This window comes from Rhinoraja longicauda, chromosome 4 (assembly GCF_053455715.1).
Source record: "Rhinoraja longicauda isolate Sanriku21f chromosome 4, sRhiLon1.1, whole genome shotgun sequence".
Taxonomy (NCBI): domain Eukaryota; kingdom Metazoa; phylum Chordata; class Chondrichthyes; order Rajiformes; family Arhynchobatidae; genus Rhinoraja; species Rhinoraja longicauda.
Genome location: NC_135956.1, coordinates 62391246 through 62410442, shown reverse-complemented (window position 1 = coordinate 62410442; position 19197 = coordinate 62391246). Strand labels below are relative to the sequence as shown.

General features: G+C 40.5%; 1 protein-coding gene across 1 annotated transcript in view; it reads right to left on the bottom strand.

Moving 5' to 3' along the window:
* Window positions 1-19197, bottom strand: part of c4h18orf63 (chromosome 4 C18orf63 homolog) — a 55410-nt gene that overhangs the window by 8621 nt on the left and 27592 nt on the right. The window contains exons 6-10 of the mRNA XM_078397828.1: window positions 15299-15340; window positions 8990-9066; window positions 6438-6547; window positions 4728-4824; window positions 2383-2468 (exon numbers count right to left, since the gene is read on the bottom strand). Of these exons, the coding sequence (XP_078253954.1) occupies window positions 2383-2468; window positions 4728-4824; window positions 6438-6547; window positions 8990-9066; window positions 15299-15340 (412 nt within the window). The remainder of the gene's footprint in view (window positions 1-2382; window positions 2469-4727; window positions 4825-6437; window positions 6548-8989; window positions 9067-15298; window positions 15341-19197) is intronic.

Genomic DNA, 19197 nt, shown 5'->3' with positions numbered 1-19197 from the left:
CTGGAGGTAAAGAAACCTGGATGATGAGAGAAATTCAGGTTCTATTCAGGGAAAAGGAGACATGGGCCAATATAGTTCAGTTCAATTTAGTTTGGTTTATTGTCACGTGTACCGAGGTATAATGAAAAGCTTTTGTTTGCATGCTAACCAGTTAGCAGAAAGACAAAACATGATTACAATCAAGCCATTTACAGAATACAGATACATGATGATGGAATAACATTTAGTGCATGGTAAAGCCAGCAAAGTCCGATTAAGATTAGTTCGAGGGTCACCAATGAGGTAGATAGTAGTCCAACACTGCTCGCTGGTTGTGGTAGGATGATTCAGTTGCCTGTTAACAGCTGGGAAGAAACTGTCCTTGAATCTGGAGGTGCATGTAGAGGGAGTAGCCAGGGTGCAACCTGACCTTGATTATGCTGCTGGCCTTGCCAAGGCAGCGTGAGGTATAAATGGAGTCAATAGAAAGGAGGTTGGATTGTGTAACGGTCTAGGCTGCGTCCATAATTTACTGCAATTTCTTGTGGTCTTGGATGGAGCTGGGCAGCTGGGATACTGGACTGTATGCCTGGGATACTGGAGTAGTTTAGAGCACTGAGAAGCTTACTTAAAAAGGTAATCTGGAAGGCAAAGAGGTGGCAGGAGATAAAATTCTGGCTGATAAAATTAAGGATAATCCAAAGAGATTTTATAAGGGCACCGAGGGAAAGAGGGTAAATAGAGAGAGAAGGTCCTCAGAAACCAAAGTTGTCATCTATGTGTGGAGCCACAGGACATGATCAAGTTCCCAATGAGTAGATCTCATTTGTTTTCTCCAGCTTGGGAACTTGGGACACTTAATGGAGATATCTTGAGGACAGTCTGTATCACGGTCCTGGAGATGTTGGACGTTATAGGGTGTATGAGGATAGAAATATCTCCTGGCCCTGATCAGATATATCTGAGGACACTATGGGAAGCTGAAAGAAATTGCAAGGGCCCTGGCGGAGATATATGAATCATTGTTTGACATGGGTGAGGTGCCAGATGACTGGAGCGACAATGCTGTGCCTCTATTTAAGAAGCCTACAAGTAAAAAAACTGGGAACTATAAACCAGTAAACCTAACATCAATGGTAGGTAATTTACTGGAGAGGATTCTGAGGGATAAGATATAAGCATTTGAATAGACAGGCTAATTAGGGAGTACAAGACTTAATGAGTAAGTTTGCAGATGACACTAAAGTAGCTGACATCGTAGATAGTAAGATGGTTATCAAAAATTACAGTAGGGATTTGATTGGCAGAGCTCGTGGGCTGATGGAGTTTAATGAAGATAAGTGCAAGGGGTTGCATTTTCGGAAGTCAAACCAGGGCAGGACCTTCACAGTGAATCGTAGGGCCCTGGAAATGTTGCAGAGCAGAGAAATCCAGAAGTACAGGTACATAATTCACTAAGTTGTTTCACAGGTAGATGTTATGATCAAGAAGGCTTTTGGTTCATTGGCCTTCACCAGTCAAGGTATTGAGTATTAATACAACTTGTGACATTGTATTAGATGTACAATATGTTGGTGAGGCCACATTTGTGTTCAGTTTTGGTCCTCCTTCTATAGGACGGATGTCATTAACTAGAAAGAGTGCAGAGAAAATTTGAGGATGTTGCCAGGACTGAGCTATAAGGTGAGGTTGGGCAGGCTAGGATTTTATCCCTTTTGGTGCAGAGGGCTGATGGATGATCTCATAGAGATATATATATATATATAGGCATGAGGGGAATTAATAGGGAGAATACATAATATTTTACCCAGGAGAGGGAAATCAAAAATCAGAATACATGGGTTTAAGGTGAGATGGACAAGATTTAATAGGAACCTGAGGGGCAACCTTTTTCACTTAGAGCATGGTAGCTACATGGAATGAGCTGCCAGATGAGGTAGCTGAGGCAGGTACTATAACAGCATTTAAAAGACACTTGGACAGGTACATGGATAAGCAATATTTAGAGGGATATGGGCCAAACACAGGCAAATGCGACTAGCTCGGATGATGCATCGTGGTTGGCATAGGTAAGTTGGGCCGAGGGGCCTGTTTACCTGCAGTTGCCACTTTGACTCTACCATGTGGACACTTCACTAATGCAGATAATGCCTGAAAAAACTGTGCAGGTTAATTTGTACTCAAATAAATAAGCTGGCCTCGACAAAATATCTTGAAGCAAGAAGGCCATATGGGGAAATCCCCAAAATCAAGAGAATCTTAGAAAACCATTGAAACCAATAATTCTTGATTATTTTCTTCCAAGAGTTTGTTTTATACCTTTTCAATTAATAAAAAAATGTGTATGGTTTATGGGATAAAACAGTATACAGTTGCAATATAAACTTTCTACATTAAGGATACGTAAACAGTTTCTCTCCAATCAACTTGAAGTATACAGTGTAGTACAGAGCACTGTCATTATTAATCTCTGGGAGATTATAACCATACTGCAAATTAAAAAGATTAATTAGTAATCCAGTCATTAATTTTCTTTAAAATGAAATAAACTTATTTTAAAGGAGTGATATTTCTTGAATAGATTCAGCCTTATTGATTAATATAATTTATGGAACAATTTATGAAAATAACCAACCAGTATTTTCAAGCGACCCAAGATTAGCTTTTGTTTAGAGAAACAGTGTGGAAACAGACCCTTCAGCCCACTGAGTCCACGCCGACCATTGATCACCCATAGACAATTTCTATGTTATCCCACTTTCCCTTCCTACACACTATGGGCAATTTACAGCAACCAATTAACCTAGAAATCTGCACACCTTTGGAATGCGGGAGGAAACCAGAGCACCTACACAGTCACAGACAGCACCTATAGCCAGGATCAAACTCAGGTCTCTGGCACTTTGAGGCAGCAGCTTTACACTGTACCGGCATTGTGTCATGTCAGCAGCTCCACTGGTGCGCCACTGTGAAGTTGTGCTCACCATTTCTAAAGATTTCATTCACTACATAATTTTGTGTTGTGATTGATCGTTTAAGTCTTTTACAATGAAGTTCTTTGAAAAGGTAACACCAGGAAAATGAAAAACATTTGCCTGGAATTAATCTTCAGTACAAATATAATGAAAACATTACACATACTTAAAAAATGAATTAAGGTTACGACTGTCTATTATCTGGAAGAAGGCCCTCAGTTTTTAGATCTAAACTGATTCAAGTTGTATATCACTCAAATATGAATAGATCCAGATCTGGGGTAACTCCTCATCTTCAGTGGCATTCACGACAACATCTATTTACTTAATATAACAAAGGATAAACACAAAAAGCTGGAGTATCTCAGCGGGTCACACTGCATCTCTGGAGAAAAGGAATAGGTGATGTTTCGGGTCGAGTCTCTTCTTCAGTGTCAACGGAAAGGGAAACGAGAGATACAGACGGTGGAATCTGTGGAATTCTCTGCCAGAGAAGGCAGTGGAGGCCAATTCACTGGATGCTTTCAAGAGAGTTAGATTTAGCTCTTCGGGCTAAAGGAATCAAGGGATATGGGGAAAAAGCAGGAATGGGGTACTGATTTTAGATGATCAGCCATGATCATATTGAATGGCAGTGCTGGCTCAAAGGGTCGAATGGCCTACTCCTGCACCGATTTCTCTATGTTTCTATGATCTGCAGGCTTGCTTAATGGGCTCAATCAGAGGAGGTGATAGAAAAGTATGGAAATCAACGAACAATGAAAGTTTTGGATAATGATTTGGGTGGACATTGGTTGTATGGGGGGAGAAATTATAAGAAACAAAATAACAGGAAGATGGATTTAGAAAGTGCAAAATGGCAGGAAGCACAAAAAAAAAGAATAGTAACGCTCAATTCTAAAGCACCAACCAAAATATGCAAGCAAATGGACATACAGAAAAGTCAAGTTACATGGCAATGAGAAAGGCATGCATGGTTCGGTAATAAAAAGGGAACGGAGGCCATACATGTTCAGAGAATTATCTACTTTTTGAATTTCTTACTAATAGAAATGAATTTACTTTCTCGTAGTTTGAGGTATGGAAATGAATTCATATAATTGGATTAACTTTAAATTTACTACATAATTAGCCCTATGAATGAGTGGCTTAAGAACAGTTTTTACCCCAGGGCCATACGAGAACTGAACACTACCTTTGCACTAGGCAACACCGTTAAAAAATCTTGTACTTAATATAATTGTATTTATGTATTTATTTGTTTTTGCATTTATTGCATATATGTTTGTACGCACCGTCAGGATTGGCTATTTTTTAATTTCGTTGTACTCGTTGCAATGACAATAAATGAATATTATTATTAAATTGATTTCAATGGAAATAAAAATTAGGCAATGGCTTTCAGGTGCAGCTGACTCACAACATGAGTGATACATTGATAGACCACTCCAATGCTTCTTTGCAAAATGGGCCCATTTCCCTATTACTGTTACTTTTTGCCAAATGAAACAGTATATTATTTTGTTAAGTTGGAACTACTTTTGCAGATAGTTCAAAACTATACTATACCAGTAAGTAATTGATCATCTATGCATACATAACAAGTTGCATGTGATCCTTTTCATGATAAATTAACATTATCAGCTTTAAAGTCTGTCTTCAGAAGAATGCAACTCCAAGTTATTTTTAAAATTGTACAATTTTGCTTTCATGCAATGTAAATTAATAAAGCAAGTTTATTTCTCTGAAATAAATCCAAATCTGCTGTCTCACCATATTTTTCCAATGCTTCTGAAAATCTCCGTAGGATTGAAAAGGACAGTATGGTGGAATCTCATGGCTGATGCTGACAATTTGCCCCTTCTTCATACTAAATTTAGAAAAAAGAAATTTGATATGAAAATCTGAATATCAAAAGTAGTCTCATTACTTTGTGTGGCATTTTGAAAAAAGGTGAATCTACTTAAACATTCTGATACACCACTTTGGGGATCGGAGAATGAAATGGAGGTCAGGTGTATCAGAGGTTCAGGAATTAGGATCATGATTAGTGGGTTGGTGTGATGGGATAATTTAAATGATGAAAGCAATATCTCATTTTGAATAGATACTGAACTAGAGTTACATAATAAGTACATTACAATAATGATGGTTGCTTCCAGGACAATTCAGCATAAGAGCATCCTCCACCCCTGCTCCCACGAACATTATCATGAGGTGTGCTTCATGGTAAACTATGCTGTTCCATGCCTAAATGATGTAGAAATATAGCCATGGTGCAATGATGCATGGTCCACCATGCCAGGTTGAATTTAAGCCATGATGCAAAAGGACCTGGAAATGGTTCTTACTGAGTTTCACTACTATGTAAAAAAAAACGTTGTACAATTACAAAGTGAAATAAGGTAAGTAATTGAATCTCCTGGCAGACATATTTTCAATGCGAACATTTAAAAGTCCATTCAACTTACAGAAATGTATTTTTACTTTCAGATATTTGTTTTATTATAGCGTAAATGGGGTTTCATTTTTATCCAAGGACAAAGAAGAAACTGAGAAATTGGAAAGAAATTGAATTTTGATCAAAGTAATTCAGAGAGATATAACAACTTAGTTACTTAAGAATGAGGCAATCACAAGGTAACTATAAACCAGATGGTTGATGTTGAATAATATTCTTTACTACCTTCCCAGGACCTGTATGCAAATTTGTTAGGATCAAAGTTTTCTTTATAAATCACGATGTGTTGAGCCTTTCTTTATGCCCAACTGGACGTGGATGACGTAATTCGCAAGAAAAACAGAAACATACTGTTAAAGCTTCTATAAATATGTAAAATTAGAACGTTTAGTGAAGGCAAATATTGCCTTGTAAATTAATACCAGTTTGCTCTAATCAATGAGGGCCCCAGATTCCATGCTCCCTCTGGCATATCTGAGCTCCAGATAAGCACTCTCTCTGACACGCTGGTGCTCAGGTTCCCACACTCTCAAAACTAACCTGGTCCTGTTTCCCACACTGTTGAAATTCTCAGTATTCTTTTTTATGTGCTCCCTTGAAACCTATAAGGTTACTGGGAAATGCGGTATTCTACTGCATGCAGTGATTTCCAGATTTCATTCACCTTCTGGGGGTAAAATTCTTCCTCAAATTACTTCCATCTTTGCTTCCTGAACATGGATATGTTTGCTAAAGTAAAGTTTATTTATCTTTTCCAAAAATCTGTCATGGTTAATCATATACTGCACATTGATTATGATCCATTCCTTTTCTATTCAGTTGTACATTTTTATAATTTTATTCATCCCATAAGCAATATGGAGAATGAAAAACAGCCTGTTTTGAAAAATGGAAAAATATATTGAAACACAAACTTATTCCATAATTAATCATTCTGTAAAATACATCTGTATGGAAAAAAAACATTCAAACCAGGGAGTTGGGAAGTTATACTGCAGGTATGAATTTGATTTTAAAATTACCTGGGCAACACATAGCACCAATTACTTCCGATAAAATGTTTTGGTAATACAGCAATCCTCTTGCTGCAGAAATTCTTTAGCACTCCTGTTGATATGTTAAAATCTTCAACCTATGAATTAAGAAAGATGTTATTACAATCAACATACAGTAATGTGCAATGCTGATATTTGTAATGGTGGACAATGGGTAAGATGAAGATATATGAGACAGCAGCAATATTGCAGCACAAACTGGGAAACTGAAAGATGAAAAACCAAGGTGCTACTGTTTTATAACTGATCAAATATTATCACAAGGAAACAGTTTCCAAAGTGCAGATATGGAAATTTACATTGGAAACATTGATATAAAAATGTGACAGGACATAACAGTAAGTTGAGGGAAGCTCGAACACCATCCATGGGGAGAAAAACAGTGATGTTTCCAATCCAGGGCCCTTCCTCAGTATTGGGGAATTGAGAAGATAAGAGATGGTGTGGAGAGTAGAGAATTAATATCTGATAAGGTGCAGATGAAAGTTGTCAAGATAAATGTTATTTTAAAAAGCCAGTTAGAACAAAATGATCCGGAACAAACTGAAAGATAACAAACTGAAACAAAGTGTTGGCACATCCGTGCAAAACATGAGGTTTACCTTAGATTGGTAGATTCAACATTGGGTTCAGAAGTTTGTAGCGCACTTTGTGGGGCAATAAGATGGTGTTCAACTATGAATCTATATAGGAGTGGGGCAGGGAAATAAAGTGACATCAGGCTTTGTGTTGGATCTCGTGCAGATGAATGGAAAAGCACTATAAGAAGGTAAATGGTTGGTGGAGTTGCAGAAAGCGTACCAGACAGTTGCAGAGGGAATAATCCCTCAAAATGTTGAAAGGTAGAGAGGTGAAAGATGTCTTTGGTGATAGAATCCCACCAGAGGTGGTGTAAATTGTGAAGCATGGTCTGTTTTTTGTGGAATCTAATGTGGTAAAATATGTGGTTGAGCACCCTAACCCTGCCCTAGCTGGGAGATGAGGTAATGAGTGTGGCCATATCGAGAAAAGATTGCCATATACATTATTTATGAAACCATCCTTCAGTGATTTTCTCTGGGGCCAGAGAGTTTCAATATTCTATCAACTTAGTTATAAGTATTGATTATTTAGAGCCCCAAGTGCTCTGGTGCATATCAGCTACTAGTCAGTCTCCACTGTGATGGCCTGCAAAGTAGCTCCTCTGCATTTCCTGGCTAGCCTTGTACAATCTTCTTTGCTGGAGCTGTGCTCTCCAATTGTGGCATATATGCAGGAAGGAAGGAGCACAGCCAGGTGGTCCAATTTTCCAAAGTGCTGGCGAGGATGGCATCTCTAGTGGTCATCTGCCCCATAGAGATGATCAGCTGGCACCTGAGGAACTATGTGCTGTTGTCAACATACGGCACACAGCATATCTTGATGCTTCATTATTTTTGGAGACTTCAACAAAGCTAGCTTGAAGAAGACATGCAAACTACAATCAGTCTGTCTCCTGCAGCGGTCAAGTGTTTAATCCTCTGATGCTGCAGGAGACAGATTGTAGTTTGCATGTCTTCTTCAAGCTAGCTTTGTTGAAGTCTCCAACATCAAGATATGCTGTGTGCCGTATGTTGGCAACAGCAAATAGTTCCTCAGGTGCCAGCTGATCATCTCTATGGGGCAGCATGTAGCCTGCAGTCATGACAATGTAGGTGAAATCCTTGGGAGGTAGAAGGGACTGCAATCTGCCGCTAGCAGGAGTTGTACAAGACTGCCATGTCCGAACTCCATGAAGAGTTTATCACATGTTTGGCATCTTCCTTTTCCCGATCACACTGTCCAGACTGAGAAGCCTACGAGCTGAGGGCAGAATTTTGAGAACTGAGGATAAGCGTCTCTGCGAAATTGGGTACACAGCATTCCTTCATATCCCTTTGGGAAAGCAAACTTGCCCTTAAGACCTCAAATATTCAACGATCTGTGATATTCAACTATTTCACATGCGGCATATTCGCTGGAATTTCAGCAGCTTGGATAACTAAGTACATCACACACCACACTTGGAGCAGGTGCATAGCTACTCCCTGCAGTAAATTTACTGGCATTATCTAGTGATTGGATACTGACCAAACGGATGCCAGGGAGGCAAGGATCGTAGGCCTACAACACTTCATTCTTACTTGGAGGTACTTCCATGTACTGTACTTGCATATCACAGGGTTGGAATCTTCGTGTCCATTGAGCAATCGTGAAATCGCTAATTCTCCTAAACAGTCCACTAACTAGCCTGTTAGTTACGACACTGATTTGTGCCTTTTTTCTTAGCATTAAGAGTTTAAAACTGTTATATTTAAGATTATCCTCCCCAACTGCTAGCAAAATGTTGCCACACTCAGATGTGGGGTTTTTTAATGGTCTATAGCTACAATTTTCAAACATGAATGAAAGTATCCATTTTATTGGCTAGGAAATACGGTATAATGCATAAATAGCTAAAGCAAAGAAAATCCCATTGGATACATATGTTAAAATTTAAAAGGAGATAAACAAAGTAATACCTTAGCCAGGGTCAGTCGAATGGTGGAAGCTTCCACACTAACGCACAATTGGGTCTCTGAGACATTCAGCTCCAAAACTGTCATCAGGAAATATATTGTGTCAGTGATGCAATTGATAACTGCTTAATATCATAATTCCCTTACGACAATTAAAATGTTTGGATACATGGTTTGTACATGATAACATGGTAATCCAACATTATTGATTAAGATTTTTTTTTAAATGGTATCTCAAATTACAAATGTTTTGAGTTAGAATTGTGACAAAGCAATAATATTTATTTAATGCAGCTCTTTTCGCCAGTAATGGCATTTCAAGAAGCTTTGCAAAAATGTAGAGTCACCACAATCTAAATGTAATGTTTGACATTGGTAATTTCAGGCCTACTCAGAGTGGTTGAACATTACTTTTCCCTAGCTCAGAAACTAAACATCAGAACCAATTCCACAGACATGCCACATCCTGAGAATTCAGATTTACACTTGGGGTATGCAGTCTGAGGTAGTTCCGAGAAATGATTTGCAGAATTCCATGTTTGAACACAACTGAAGGTGCTATTGCTCTCCTGAAGACAAATTAATCATCTGTAATGTTTTTTTTGCGATGATACCAGAAGGTCTGGGTACAAGACACAACATTATGGTTTATAATCTTATGGTGACAGACTGGAGGAAATTTGCAGCTTTAGGCCATATTTGGAGTATTGTGTACAGTTCTGATCGTCCTATTACCTGGGTGTTTACCTGAAAAATAAACTGGACTGGACTGATAATATTAATGCACTGTATAAGAAAGGCCAGAGCAGACTGTACCTGCTGAGGAGAGACTCAGGTTCTCTGGAATGCAGGGGGCACTCTTGAGAATCTTCTTCGACACTGTGGTGGCATCAGCCATTTTCTATGGAGTGATCTGCTGGAGCAGCAGCATCTCAACTGCTGACAGGAAGAGACTTGATAAACTGATCAAGAAGGCCAGCTCTGTCCTGGGATGCCCCCTCAACTCAGTGCAGACGGTGGGAGAGAGGAGGATGATGGCAAAGCTATCATCACTGCTGGACAATGACTCCCACCCCATGCAGGACACTGTCACAGCGCTGAGCAGCTCCTTCAGTGACAGACTTCTTCACCCCAAGTGTGTGAAGGAGAGATATCAAAGGTCCTTCCTTCCTGCTGCCGTCAGACTGCACAACCAGCACTACTCCCAGCAGACCAGTAAATAAAGATAATTACTGTTATTTTATTTTTTAATGAATGCTTATTTATTGTTGGTATCCACTTTGCTGCTGTAACCCTGCAAATATCCCCATTGTAGGACAAATAAAGGATTATTATTATTATTATTATTACAGGAATGATGTTGAGATTTTGGAGAGGGTAAAAAAGAGGTTTACCAGAATGCTGCGGAGGGCATTAGCTGTAACAAGAGGATGGACAATTTCAAATTGTTTTCGTCAAGCGTCAGAGATTGAGGGGAGAACTGATAGAAGAATATAAAATTTTGAAGGCATACATAGAGTAGACAGTCAGAACTGTTTCTCCGGGTTGGAAATGTCAAAGGCTAGAGGGCATAGTTTAAGGCCAGAGAGGGAAAGTATAAAGGAGATATGTGCGGCAATTTTTTGATTACATAGAAAGTGGTGTGTTCCTGAAATGCATTATCAGGAAAGGTCATGGAAGCAGATACAATAGTGCCTTTTAAGAGGCTATTAGAAAGGCGCATGGAAATGCAAGGAATGGAAGGATATGGATCACATGTTGGCAGAGATTAGTTTAATTTAACATCATGCTAACTATTACACATTTATATATTCACATAAATCTTATCACCAGAGAGTTGTGAATTTGTGGAATTCTCTGCCACAGAAGGCAGTGGAGGCCAATTCACTGGATGAATTTAAAAGAGAGTTTGATAGAGCTCTTAGGGCTAGCGGAATCAAGGGGTATGGGGAGAAGGCAGGCACGGGTTACTGATTATGGATGATCAGTCATGAGCACAATGAATGGCGATGCTGGCTCGAAGGGTCGAATGGCCTCCTCCTACACCTATTTTCTATGTCTATGACTTTGCTCGGCACAGACATTGAGGGCCGAAGGACCTGTTCCTGAGCTGTACTTTTCTCTGCTCTATGAAATACGGATGAGGAAATACTGAATAAAATTCCAGTTTAAATATCAACCAACTCACTCCTACCACCCTCCTCACTATTACACATTTATATAGTCACATAAATCTTATGAACATCTTTATCAGAAGAGTAAATTTATTATGGTGACAATGACGATCTTTGATGATGCTTCTCAGTTTGAATAACTATCTGTATATAGATAGTGATAAGATTTTTTTCCTGTTCAGTTCCTGTGGTAATGGTAATGTTATCCTACTTTTTAAGAAAGGAGGGAGAGAGAAAGCAGGGAATTATAGACAAGTTAGACTGACATCAGTGTGGGGATGCTGGAGTCAATTATTAAAGATGTAATAGCATTTAGATAGCAGTAACAGCAGTAACGGTCCAAGTCAGCATGGATTTATGAAGGGGAAATCTTGCTTGACTAATCTTCTGGAATTTTTTGAGGATGTAACAAGTAAAATGGATAAGGGAGAGCCAGTGGATGCAATGTATCTGGAAGTATTTCAGAAAGCCCTTGATAAGGTCCCACACAGGAGATTAGTGGGCAAAATTAGAGCACATGGTATTGGGGGTAAGGTATTGATGGATAGAAAATTGGTTGGCAGACAGGAAACAAATAGTAGAAATTAATGGGTCCCTTTCAGAATAGCAGGTAGTGACTAGTGGGGTGCTGCAAGGCTCGGTGCTGGGACCGCAGCTATTTACAAAATATATTAATGATTTAGATAAAGGAATTACAAGTAACATTAGCAAATTTGCAGATGACACAAAGCTGGGTGGTAGTGTGAATTGTGAAGAAGATGCTATGAGGATGCAGGGTGACTTGGATAGATTGGGTTAGTGGGCAGATGCATGTCAGATGCAGTATAATGTGGATAAATGTGAAGTTATCCACTTTGGTGGCAAGAACAAGAAGGCAAATTATTATCTGAATGATGTTAGATTAGGAAAAGGGGAAATGCAACGAGACATGTGTGTCCTTGTACATCAGTCACTGAAAGTTAGCATGCAGGTACAGCAGGCAGTGAAGAAAGCTAATGGCATGTTGGCCTTCATGAGAGGATTTGAGTATTGGAGCAAAGAGGTCCTTCTGCAGTTGTACAGGGCCCTGGTGAGACCACACCTGGAGTATTGTGTGCAGTTTTGGTCTCCTAATTTGAGGAAGGACATTCTTGCTATTGAGAGAGTGCAGCGTAGGTTCACGAGGTTAATTCCCGGGTTGGCGGGACTGCCATATGATGAAAGAATAGAACGACTGGGCTTTTATTCACTGGAATTTAGAAGGATGAGAGGGGATCTTATAGAAACATATAAAATTATTAAGGGATTTGATACGCTAGATGCAGGAAACATGTTCTCGATGTTGGGGGAGTCCAGAATCAGTGGCCACAGTTTAAGAATAAAGGGTAGGCCATTTAGAACTGAGATGAGAAAAAACTTTTTGATTCAGAGAGTTGTGAATTTGTGGAATTCTCTGCCTCAGAAGGCAGTGGAGGCCGATTCAATGGATGCATTCAAAAGAGTTAGATAGAGCTCTTCGGGCTAGCTGAATCAAGGGATATGAGGAGAAGGCAGGAACGGGGTACTGATTGTGGATGATCAGCCATGATCATATTGAATGGCGGTGCTGGCTCGAAGGGCCGAATGGCCTACTCCTCCACCTATTTTCTATGTATCTATGTACTGTATATGCTGTATGCCATTTCAAGTAATCATGTGAGGTCTCTGAAATATTTTTCATGTGTCATCTGGACATGCATGTTAGGTAAATGTGATGTATCTATTTTAGTGTACCTGTCCTGAAAGATAATGATCCTCCTCTTTTACCATTTCAACAATAGTTCTTCAATTCAACAATAGTTCTTCAAAGGTTACCTTGCAACAGATCTTATGAACACATTGCATCTGATGTTTTTTTGCTTAGGCACATTGTGAGTTGTTACTAACTGTTGAGTTAAGAGATGTTCTTTACAAACAGCAAGCAACAACTAGGTGAATTATATTTTCAGGAGAAAACTGCAGAACTCCATCTAATCTATAATTGCAATAAATGTCCTTTTTGGAACTCGTGTTCTTTATAGTGAACTGAAGATTGCAATTTTTGAATTCCACTCTCGTGCTATGACCATCTCAAAAATCACCACATATCCAGATTGCATCTAACGAGCAACAGAGAATCCTTTGCATTAATGGTAGTTTTATTGGAAATTCCTACAATACATTCATTCTCAAAATTTTGAACTACCCCAATAAAATTGCCATGAGTAAGTAATAAATTCCCAAAAAGGACAAAAATTGCAGCCATGGAACATTAAAATCTGAAATCAACCAGAGATATTATTGAAAAAATACATTTATAAACCTTTCACAATTCAAACCCAGCAATCTATTTACAGACTGCAAATTCACATATTTTAAAAAAATGACAATACTTGACAATTTAATAAAGAAAGGTGAGGTGTTGCATTTTGGGAAGTCTACCATGAGCAGGACCTACACAGTAGGGCTCTGGGGAGTGTTGTAGACCAGAGGGATCTAGGAGTGCAGGTGCATGGTTCCTTGAAGGTGGAGTCACAGGTAGATCGGGTGGTCAAAGGCTTTTGGCACATTAGCCTTCATCAGTCAGAGTATTGAGTATAGAAGGTGGGAGGTCATGTTGCAGTTGAAGAAGATGTTGGCGAGACTGCATTTAGAGTATTGTGTCCAGTTCTGGGCAGTTATAGGAAATATGTCAGGCTGGAAAGGGTACAAAGAAGATTTACGAGGACAATGCCAGGACTAGAGGGTCTGAGTTATAGGGAGAAGTTGAGTAGGCTGGGACTCTTTCTTGGAGCCCAGGGAGATGAGGGGTAAGCTTATAGAGGTGTATAAAATCATGAGAGGAATAGATCAGGTAGACGCATAGAGTCTCTTGCTCAGAGTAGGTGAATCGAGGACCAGAGGACATAGGTTTAAGGTGAAAGAGGAAAAGATTTATAGGAATCTGAGGGATAACTTTTTCACACAAAGGGTAATGGGTGTGTGGAACAAGCTGCCAGAGGAGGTAATTGAGGCAGGGACTATCCCAACATTTAAGAAACAGTTAGACAGGTACACAGATAGGACCGATATGGAGAAAAATGGACCAAACTCAGGTAGGTGGGACTTGTGTAGTTGGGACATGTTGGCTGGTGTGGGCTAGTTGGGCCGAAGGGGCTGTTTCCACGCTGTATCTATCACTCTATGACTCTGCGACTCTATGACAATGAGAGGGAATTTATCTTAGAGGTGTTGAGTGATAACTATTGGTTAAGACACTTGTTACTCTTTAAGATAGTAACACTGATCTTTTATGTTTCCCGAACATGCTTTGTTTCATACCTCCGACAGTGCAGTCTTCACTCAACACATCCTATAATGTGGTTCTAGAGTTTTGCACTCAGGTCACCAGAGTGGAAGGCAATTCCACAGCATTCGGCTCAGAGATAAATGCACTACCCATTGAGTCATAGCTAAAACTACAAAAAAAGATAATGGTTCTAATAAGGGTGTTTATTTTTGATAGATTAGATGAATACTAGAAGCTTTTTTTCCAAGAGAATGTGCCATAATTTCACCATTGAAACAGTCAGACATTAATAATCCAGGAAAAGTGGTTTGAGTTGCTTAAGCAGAATATGTAGTAAGGAATGAGAGGAAAATCAATTAAATTTCAGCACAGTGGATTCTCACTTCTTGTACAGTCCCATAGGGTTGAAGATGACTTTCTTCCACTCCAAGCCAAGAGGTTGATTCTACCATAGACAAGCAGGTTGCTTCTGTTAAAGATTCTCAATGTTTCCCCAAATGCTTCTGCTCCATTTTGAACAGTTAGACCAGAAACTCCTGTGAGTCGATGAGAAGAATTTCTCATGGAGAATTTGAAAACATCCTTGAAGCACTTTACCTGTTCCACCGAAGGAGCTTAGGGAAGATTTCTCTTTTTTTGTAGCTTATTGTTGGACATGTAGTCCCATTAGACCTGGTTCAGAATGACCAGAGGGTCAATGCAAGGGTGGTGGAAATGGTTTAACCTTGCCAATGCGTTTGTAGAATTTTATATTGATATAAGAGACATGAAGTAACTACCAAAGTTTCAATATCAATAAAGGTAAGCCTACAAATAACAAATATATCAGAAATCTAGATGAAAGCATCTCACCAACTGCATTCTGTTTTTCTTCTTTCCCCAAAAAGTTCTTCCCTTAAACGAAAGTTATTATAACTGAACAAACAATATATTGGTAATGCATTGTTAATGGTAAGACTGTTTTATTAACTGTAATTACAGTATGAGTCTAAGTCAGGCAATGCAATTTTTAATGTATTTCCAAATTTGATATCCCAGCATCAAATATACATTGGTACAAATTAGCACTTGGAAAAAAAAAGTATCATACTATTTTGCCTGTAATGAATGCTTAAACTCTGACATTACGAACAAAATAACTGACTTTTGGTTGTGATTCATATTTATTAATCTTATATAAAACACTGTTTGGCCACTCATATTGGTAAGGACAAAAAAACTACAACGAGTAACAAATTATTATACAAATTATGTTTAAAAGGATGTACAAATCATTTATTCTTTTTGACTATTTTAATTATAGCTTTATCTTAATCTATTTATATGTATGGCCTGTTTTTTTCATTTTACTTACATTAAACAAAGAACACCCCTGAAGACCTACTTCCAAGTTATTTAAAAATCTTTAAGCTGTTATATACATTGTGATTTTAATCATGTGTTTTGCTTTAAGGAAGCGACTTTTAAATGAATACACGAATCAACCACTGGCTATCTGCACATGTTTTTGGATGAGTAGTATATACATTGGCTATTAAAGTGACTGAATAACTTGAGCGAAGATTGGTGAGGGTGAAACCTAGATGAATAAAAAGGTCAGCAAGCTTTGAATGTTTGTTTGAATGTGCATATTTTGAATGTGTAGTTTGTAGCGGGCACGGAGCTGTCCGTCGAAGAATGAGGCAGTACACAAAGTTCGTCCAACACCACTTTAATTCCGTACACCACTCCTCTCTCCCCTCTCTGCCGCGCGGCAGCTGCCCATACTCCCCCAGAGCACCTCGTGACCTCTCCCGAGCCGAAGGTTATGTACTGCACGATGTTCACCATCAGGGGCCGCTACATGACCCTCTCCCAGAACCAGAGGTGCAAGAACGGTTGGGCCGCCGAACGAGGCAGCCGGACCTTGTACGTACGTCTCCGTGCAAAAGGGGCCTGCTGTGTAAGAACAAATTAGGTTGGACCCGAGACGACGGACGCCCCCGAAGGCGAGGCTGGGCCTCCTGTACTGGCTCACTCAGGTCCAAATGGGCCAGTTCAAGCGAGCCACCAACAAAGTCTCTTGCCGACCCCCCATGTCCAATACTAAGGTTGTGGGCCCATGTCGCAGCACCCGAAAAGGACCTTCATATGGGCGATGCAAGGGCCACCTGTGTGCATCGCGGCAAAGGAAAACATATGAGCTGTCGGCGAGAGCCGGAGGCACATACAATGGAGTGACACCATGCTGAGACGTTGGGACAGGAGACAGGGCGCCGAGCCTCTCCTGCGGATGGACCAAAATGGATGATGGTGACTCCTGGGGGGCGCCCGTGTTTGGAATAAATTCCCTGGGCACGGTAAGTGGAAAGCTGTAAACCAATTCCGCCGATGAAGATTGCAAGTCCTCCTTTGGGGTGGTGCGAATCCTCAACAGGACCCACGGCAACTCGTGATGTGATGGATTTGATGTGTGGGAGGACCAGCCTTTCAAAGCACTTCATGATTATAGGAGTTAGTGCAACCGGACGGTAGTCGTTCATGCTGCGTCACATGGTGGCCCAGAAAATCGACGGCTCAGAGGCCGAACCGGCAATATCCGGATTGATCAGAAGCCCAAATTTGTTGAGGCGCTGGCACAACAAACGGAGGTGGGCGCAATGCTCCTGCCACGAACGAGTCGCCACCAGGATGTCATCCATATAAATAAAGATAAAATCGATCCCGCGCCTCACGGTGTCCATCAGGTGTTAGAATGCCCGCGCAGCTTTCTTAAGGCCAAAGGGCATACGCAAGAATTCAAACAATCCGAAAGGGGTGATGATGGTGGTTTTCCGGTCGCACAGGGATCTGATGGTAACTGCTGACCAAGTTGATCTTAGAAAAGAACTTAGCCACAGCCAAATGGGCAGAGAAGTCCTGAATGTGCGGGATGGGATTGTGCAATTGTGGCGTCATTCAGGCGGCAGTAGTCGCCACAAGGCCTACAGCCGCCGGAGACCTTGGGTACCATGTGTAGTGGGGAATTAGTGTCTATTACTGACTGTTTATTCACTGCACTGAACTTTGAGGGATTGGAAAGTGCAAAATTATTATTTTTAAAATTATTTTGAACTGGTTTTAAAACTGGCTCGAAGTTGGCTTATCTTACATGAACATAATTTTAAAACATTCAAATGGTGACATGTATTCCTACAAGGCATTGGGATAGAAAAAATAGTTTTGCATCTGGGAGCTGCGATATCTGGCAGCAGAAACGAAAGGGACAGGGTAAATCAACTCAGTAACAGAAGGAATTATCTCCACAGTAGACTGCCCCTGCTAAACCCCTATGGACTGGTTGGCATCCACCGAGACAGATCGTTACATCTGTAATGTCAACTTTTGCTTCTCTTTTTCTAATTAGCTTAATTAATTAGTGGGCAACCTTTTGCACTACCGAATCATGAATTCCTTCTCAATGATTTTTTATCTAAATCTGTGCCAAATTTCAAGTAGATACCAGAGATGGGTCACGAAAATTAAAATCTAGACATATTTTCGATGTTCAGTTTGATGCAAATATAACATCTCGAGGATCAGCTTGAAAATGGTAACACATCTTGCTTGGGTCCAGTAATTCCTATTCTTCTCTAGCAGACTGCAGGGAAAGTAAAAAAGATTTGGAATTAGGTTAGTGTAATAATATTGATTGGAGAGTAGAGCAACAGATAGACTGTAAGGCAGAAAAGGTAAGGAGTGGATTTCACTGACTAACAATAAAACATTGTTATTTTCATCTAATAGATTTAGTAGCTGATTGTTGAATTGGTACTAATTTACAGAATATGCTGTTGTTCCCAGGACCCTACCCAGGTACTGGTTCCTCCACAGGGCGTTGGTTTACCCTTGATCAATTCTATGCCCATTGTGGAGGGAGTCTAATTAACCTGCCATTGTCATTCTCATGTGTAGGCAAGAATTGCAGATGCTGGTTTAAATCAAAGATAGACACAAAAGGCTGGAGTAACTCAGCGTGACAGACAGCATTTCTGGAGAGAAGGAATGGGTGACGTTTTGGGTCGAGACCCTTCTTCAGACTGAAGAAGGCAGGCATGGGTTATTGATTGTGGACGATCAGTCATGATCACAATGAATGGCGGTGCTGGATCGAAGGGCTGAATGGCCTCCTACTGCACCTATTTTCTATGTTTCTATGAAGCCCATGGGCTGTTTGAGCGTCGAACAATTCCCATGGCTTCCATGTTCCAAAACTCCACTTTCGCAATCTGTAGTTTGTCGGGGGCCAGTCAACGGGACCGGGCGTGAAGCGGTGGTCCCGAAGTGAGAATATGGTGTTGAACCCCATGCTTTGGGTTGCTTGAGTTGAATCGAGGAGTCAGGATTGCTGGGATGTCGGCTAAAATCTGGGTATAGATGTTTTCCACCGCCACCACCAGGTTGCGGACAGGCACAGCGGACGGAGGGCGCAAGGGATTGCTTCAAGTGCAGAAGCATAGACAAGGCACTGTCCCCTCATGTCCACCAACAGAGAATGCGCCCAGAGGAAATCCACGCCCAACAGTGGCTGGGATACATTCGCCATGGGTAAATGGCCAGGAAAAGTGGCAAGAGCCAAAGATCAGGGGTATGGCCCGAATGCCAATCCCAGGCGTATAGGCAGTGAATCTTGCCGACCGCCGCGGTGATCACCGGCGAATGGCCCCAGTGTTTCCCGGAAATGTACAAGGCGGGCAGCATTGGTTGGCCGCCAAGCCCCAGCGCTGTTGGTA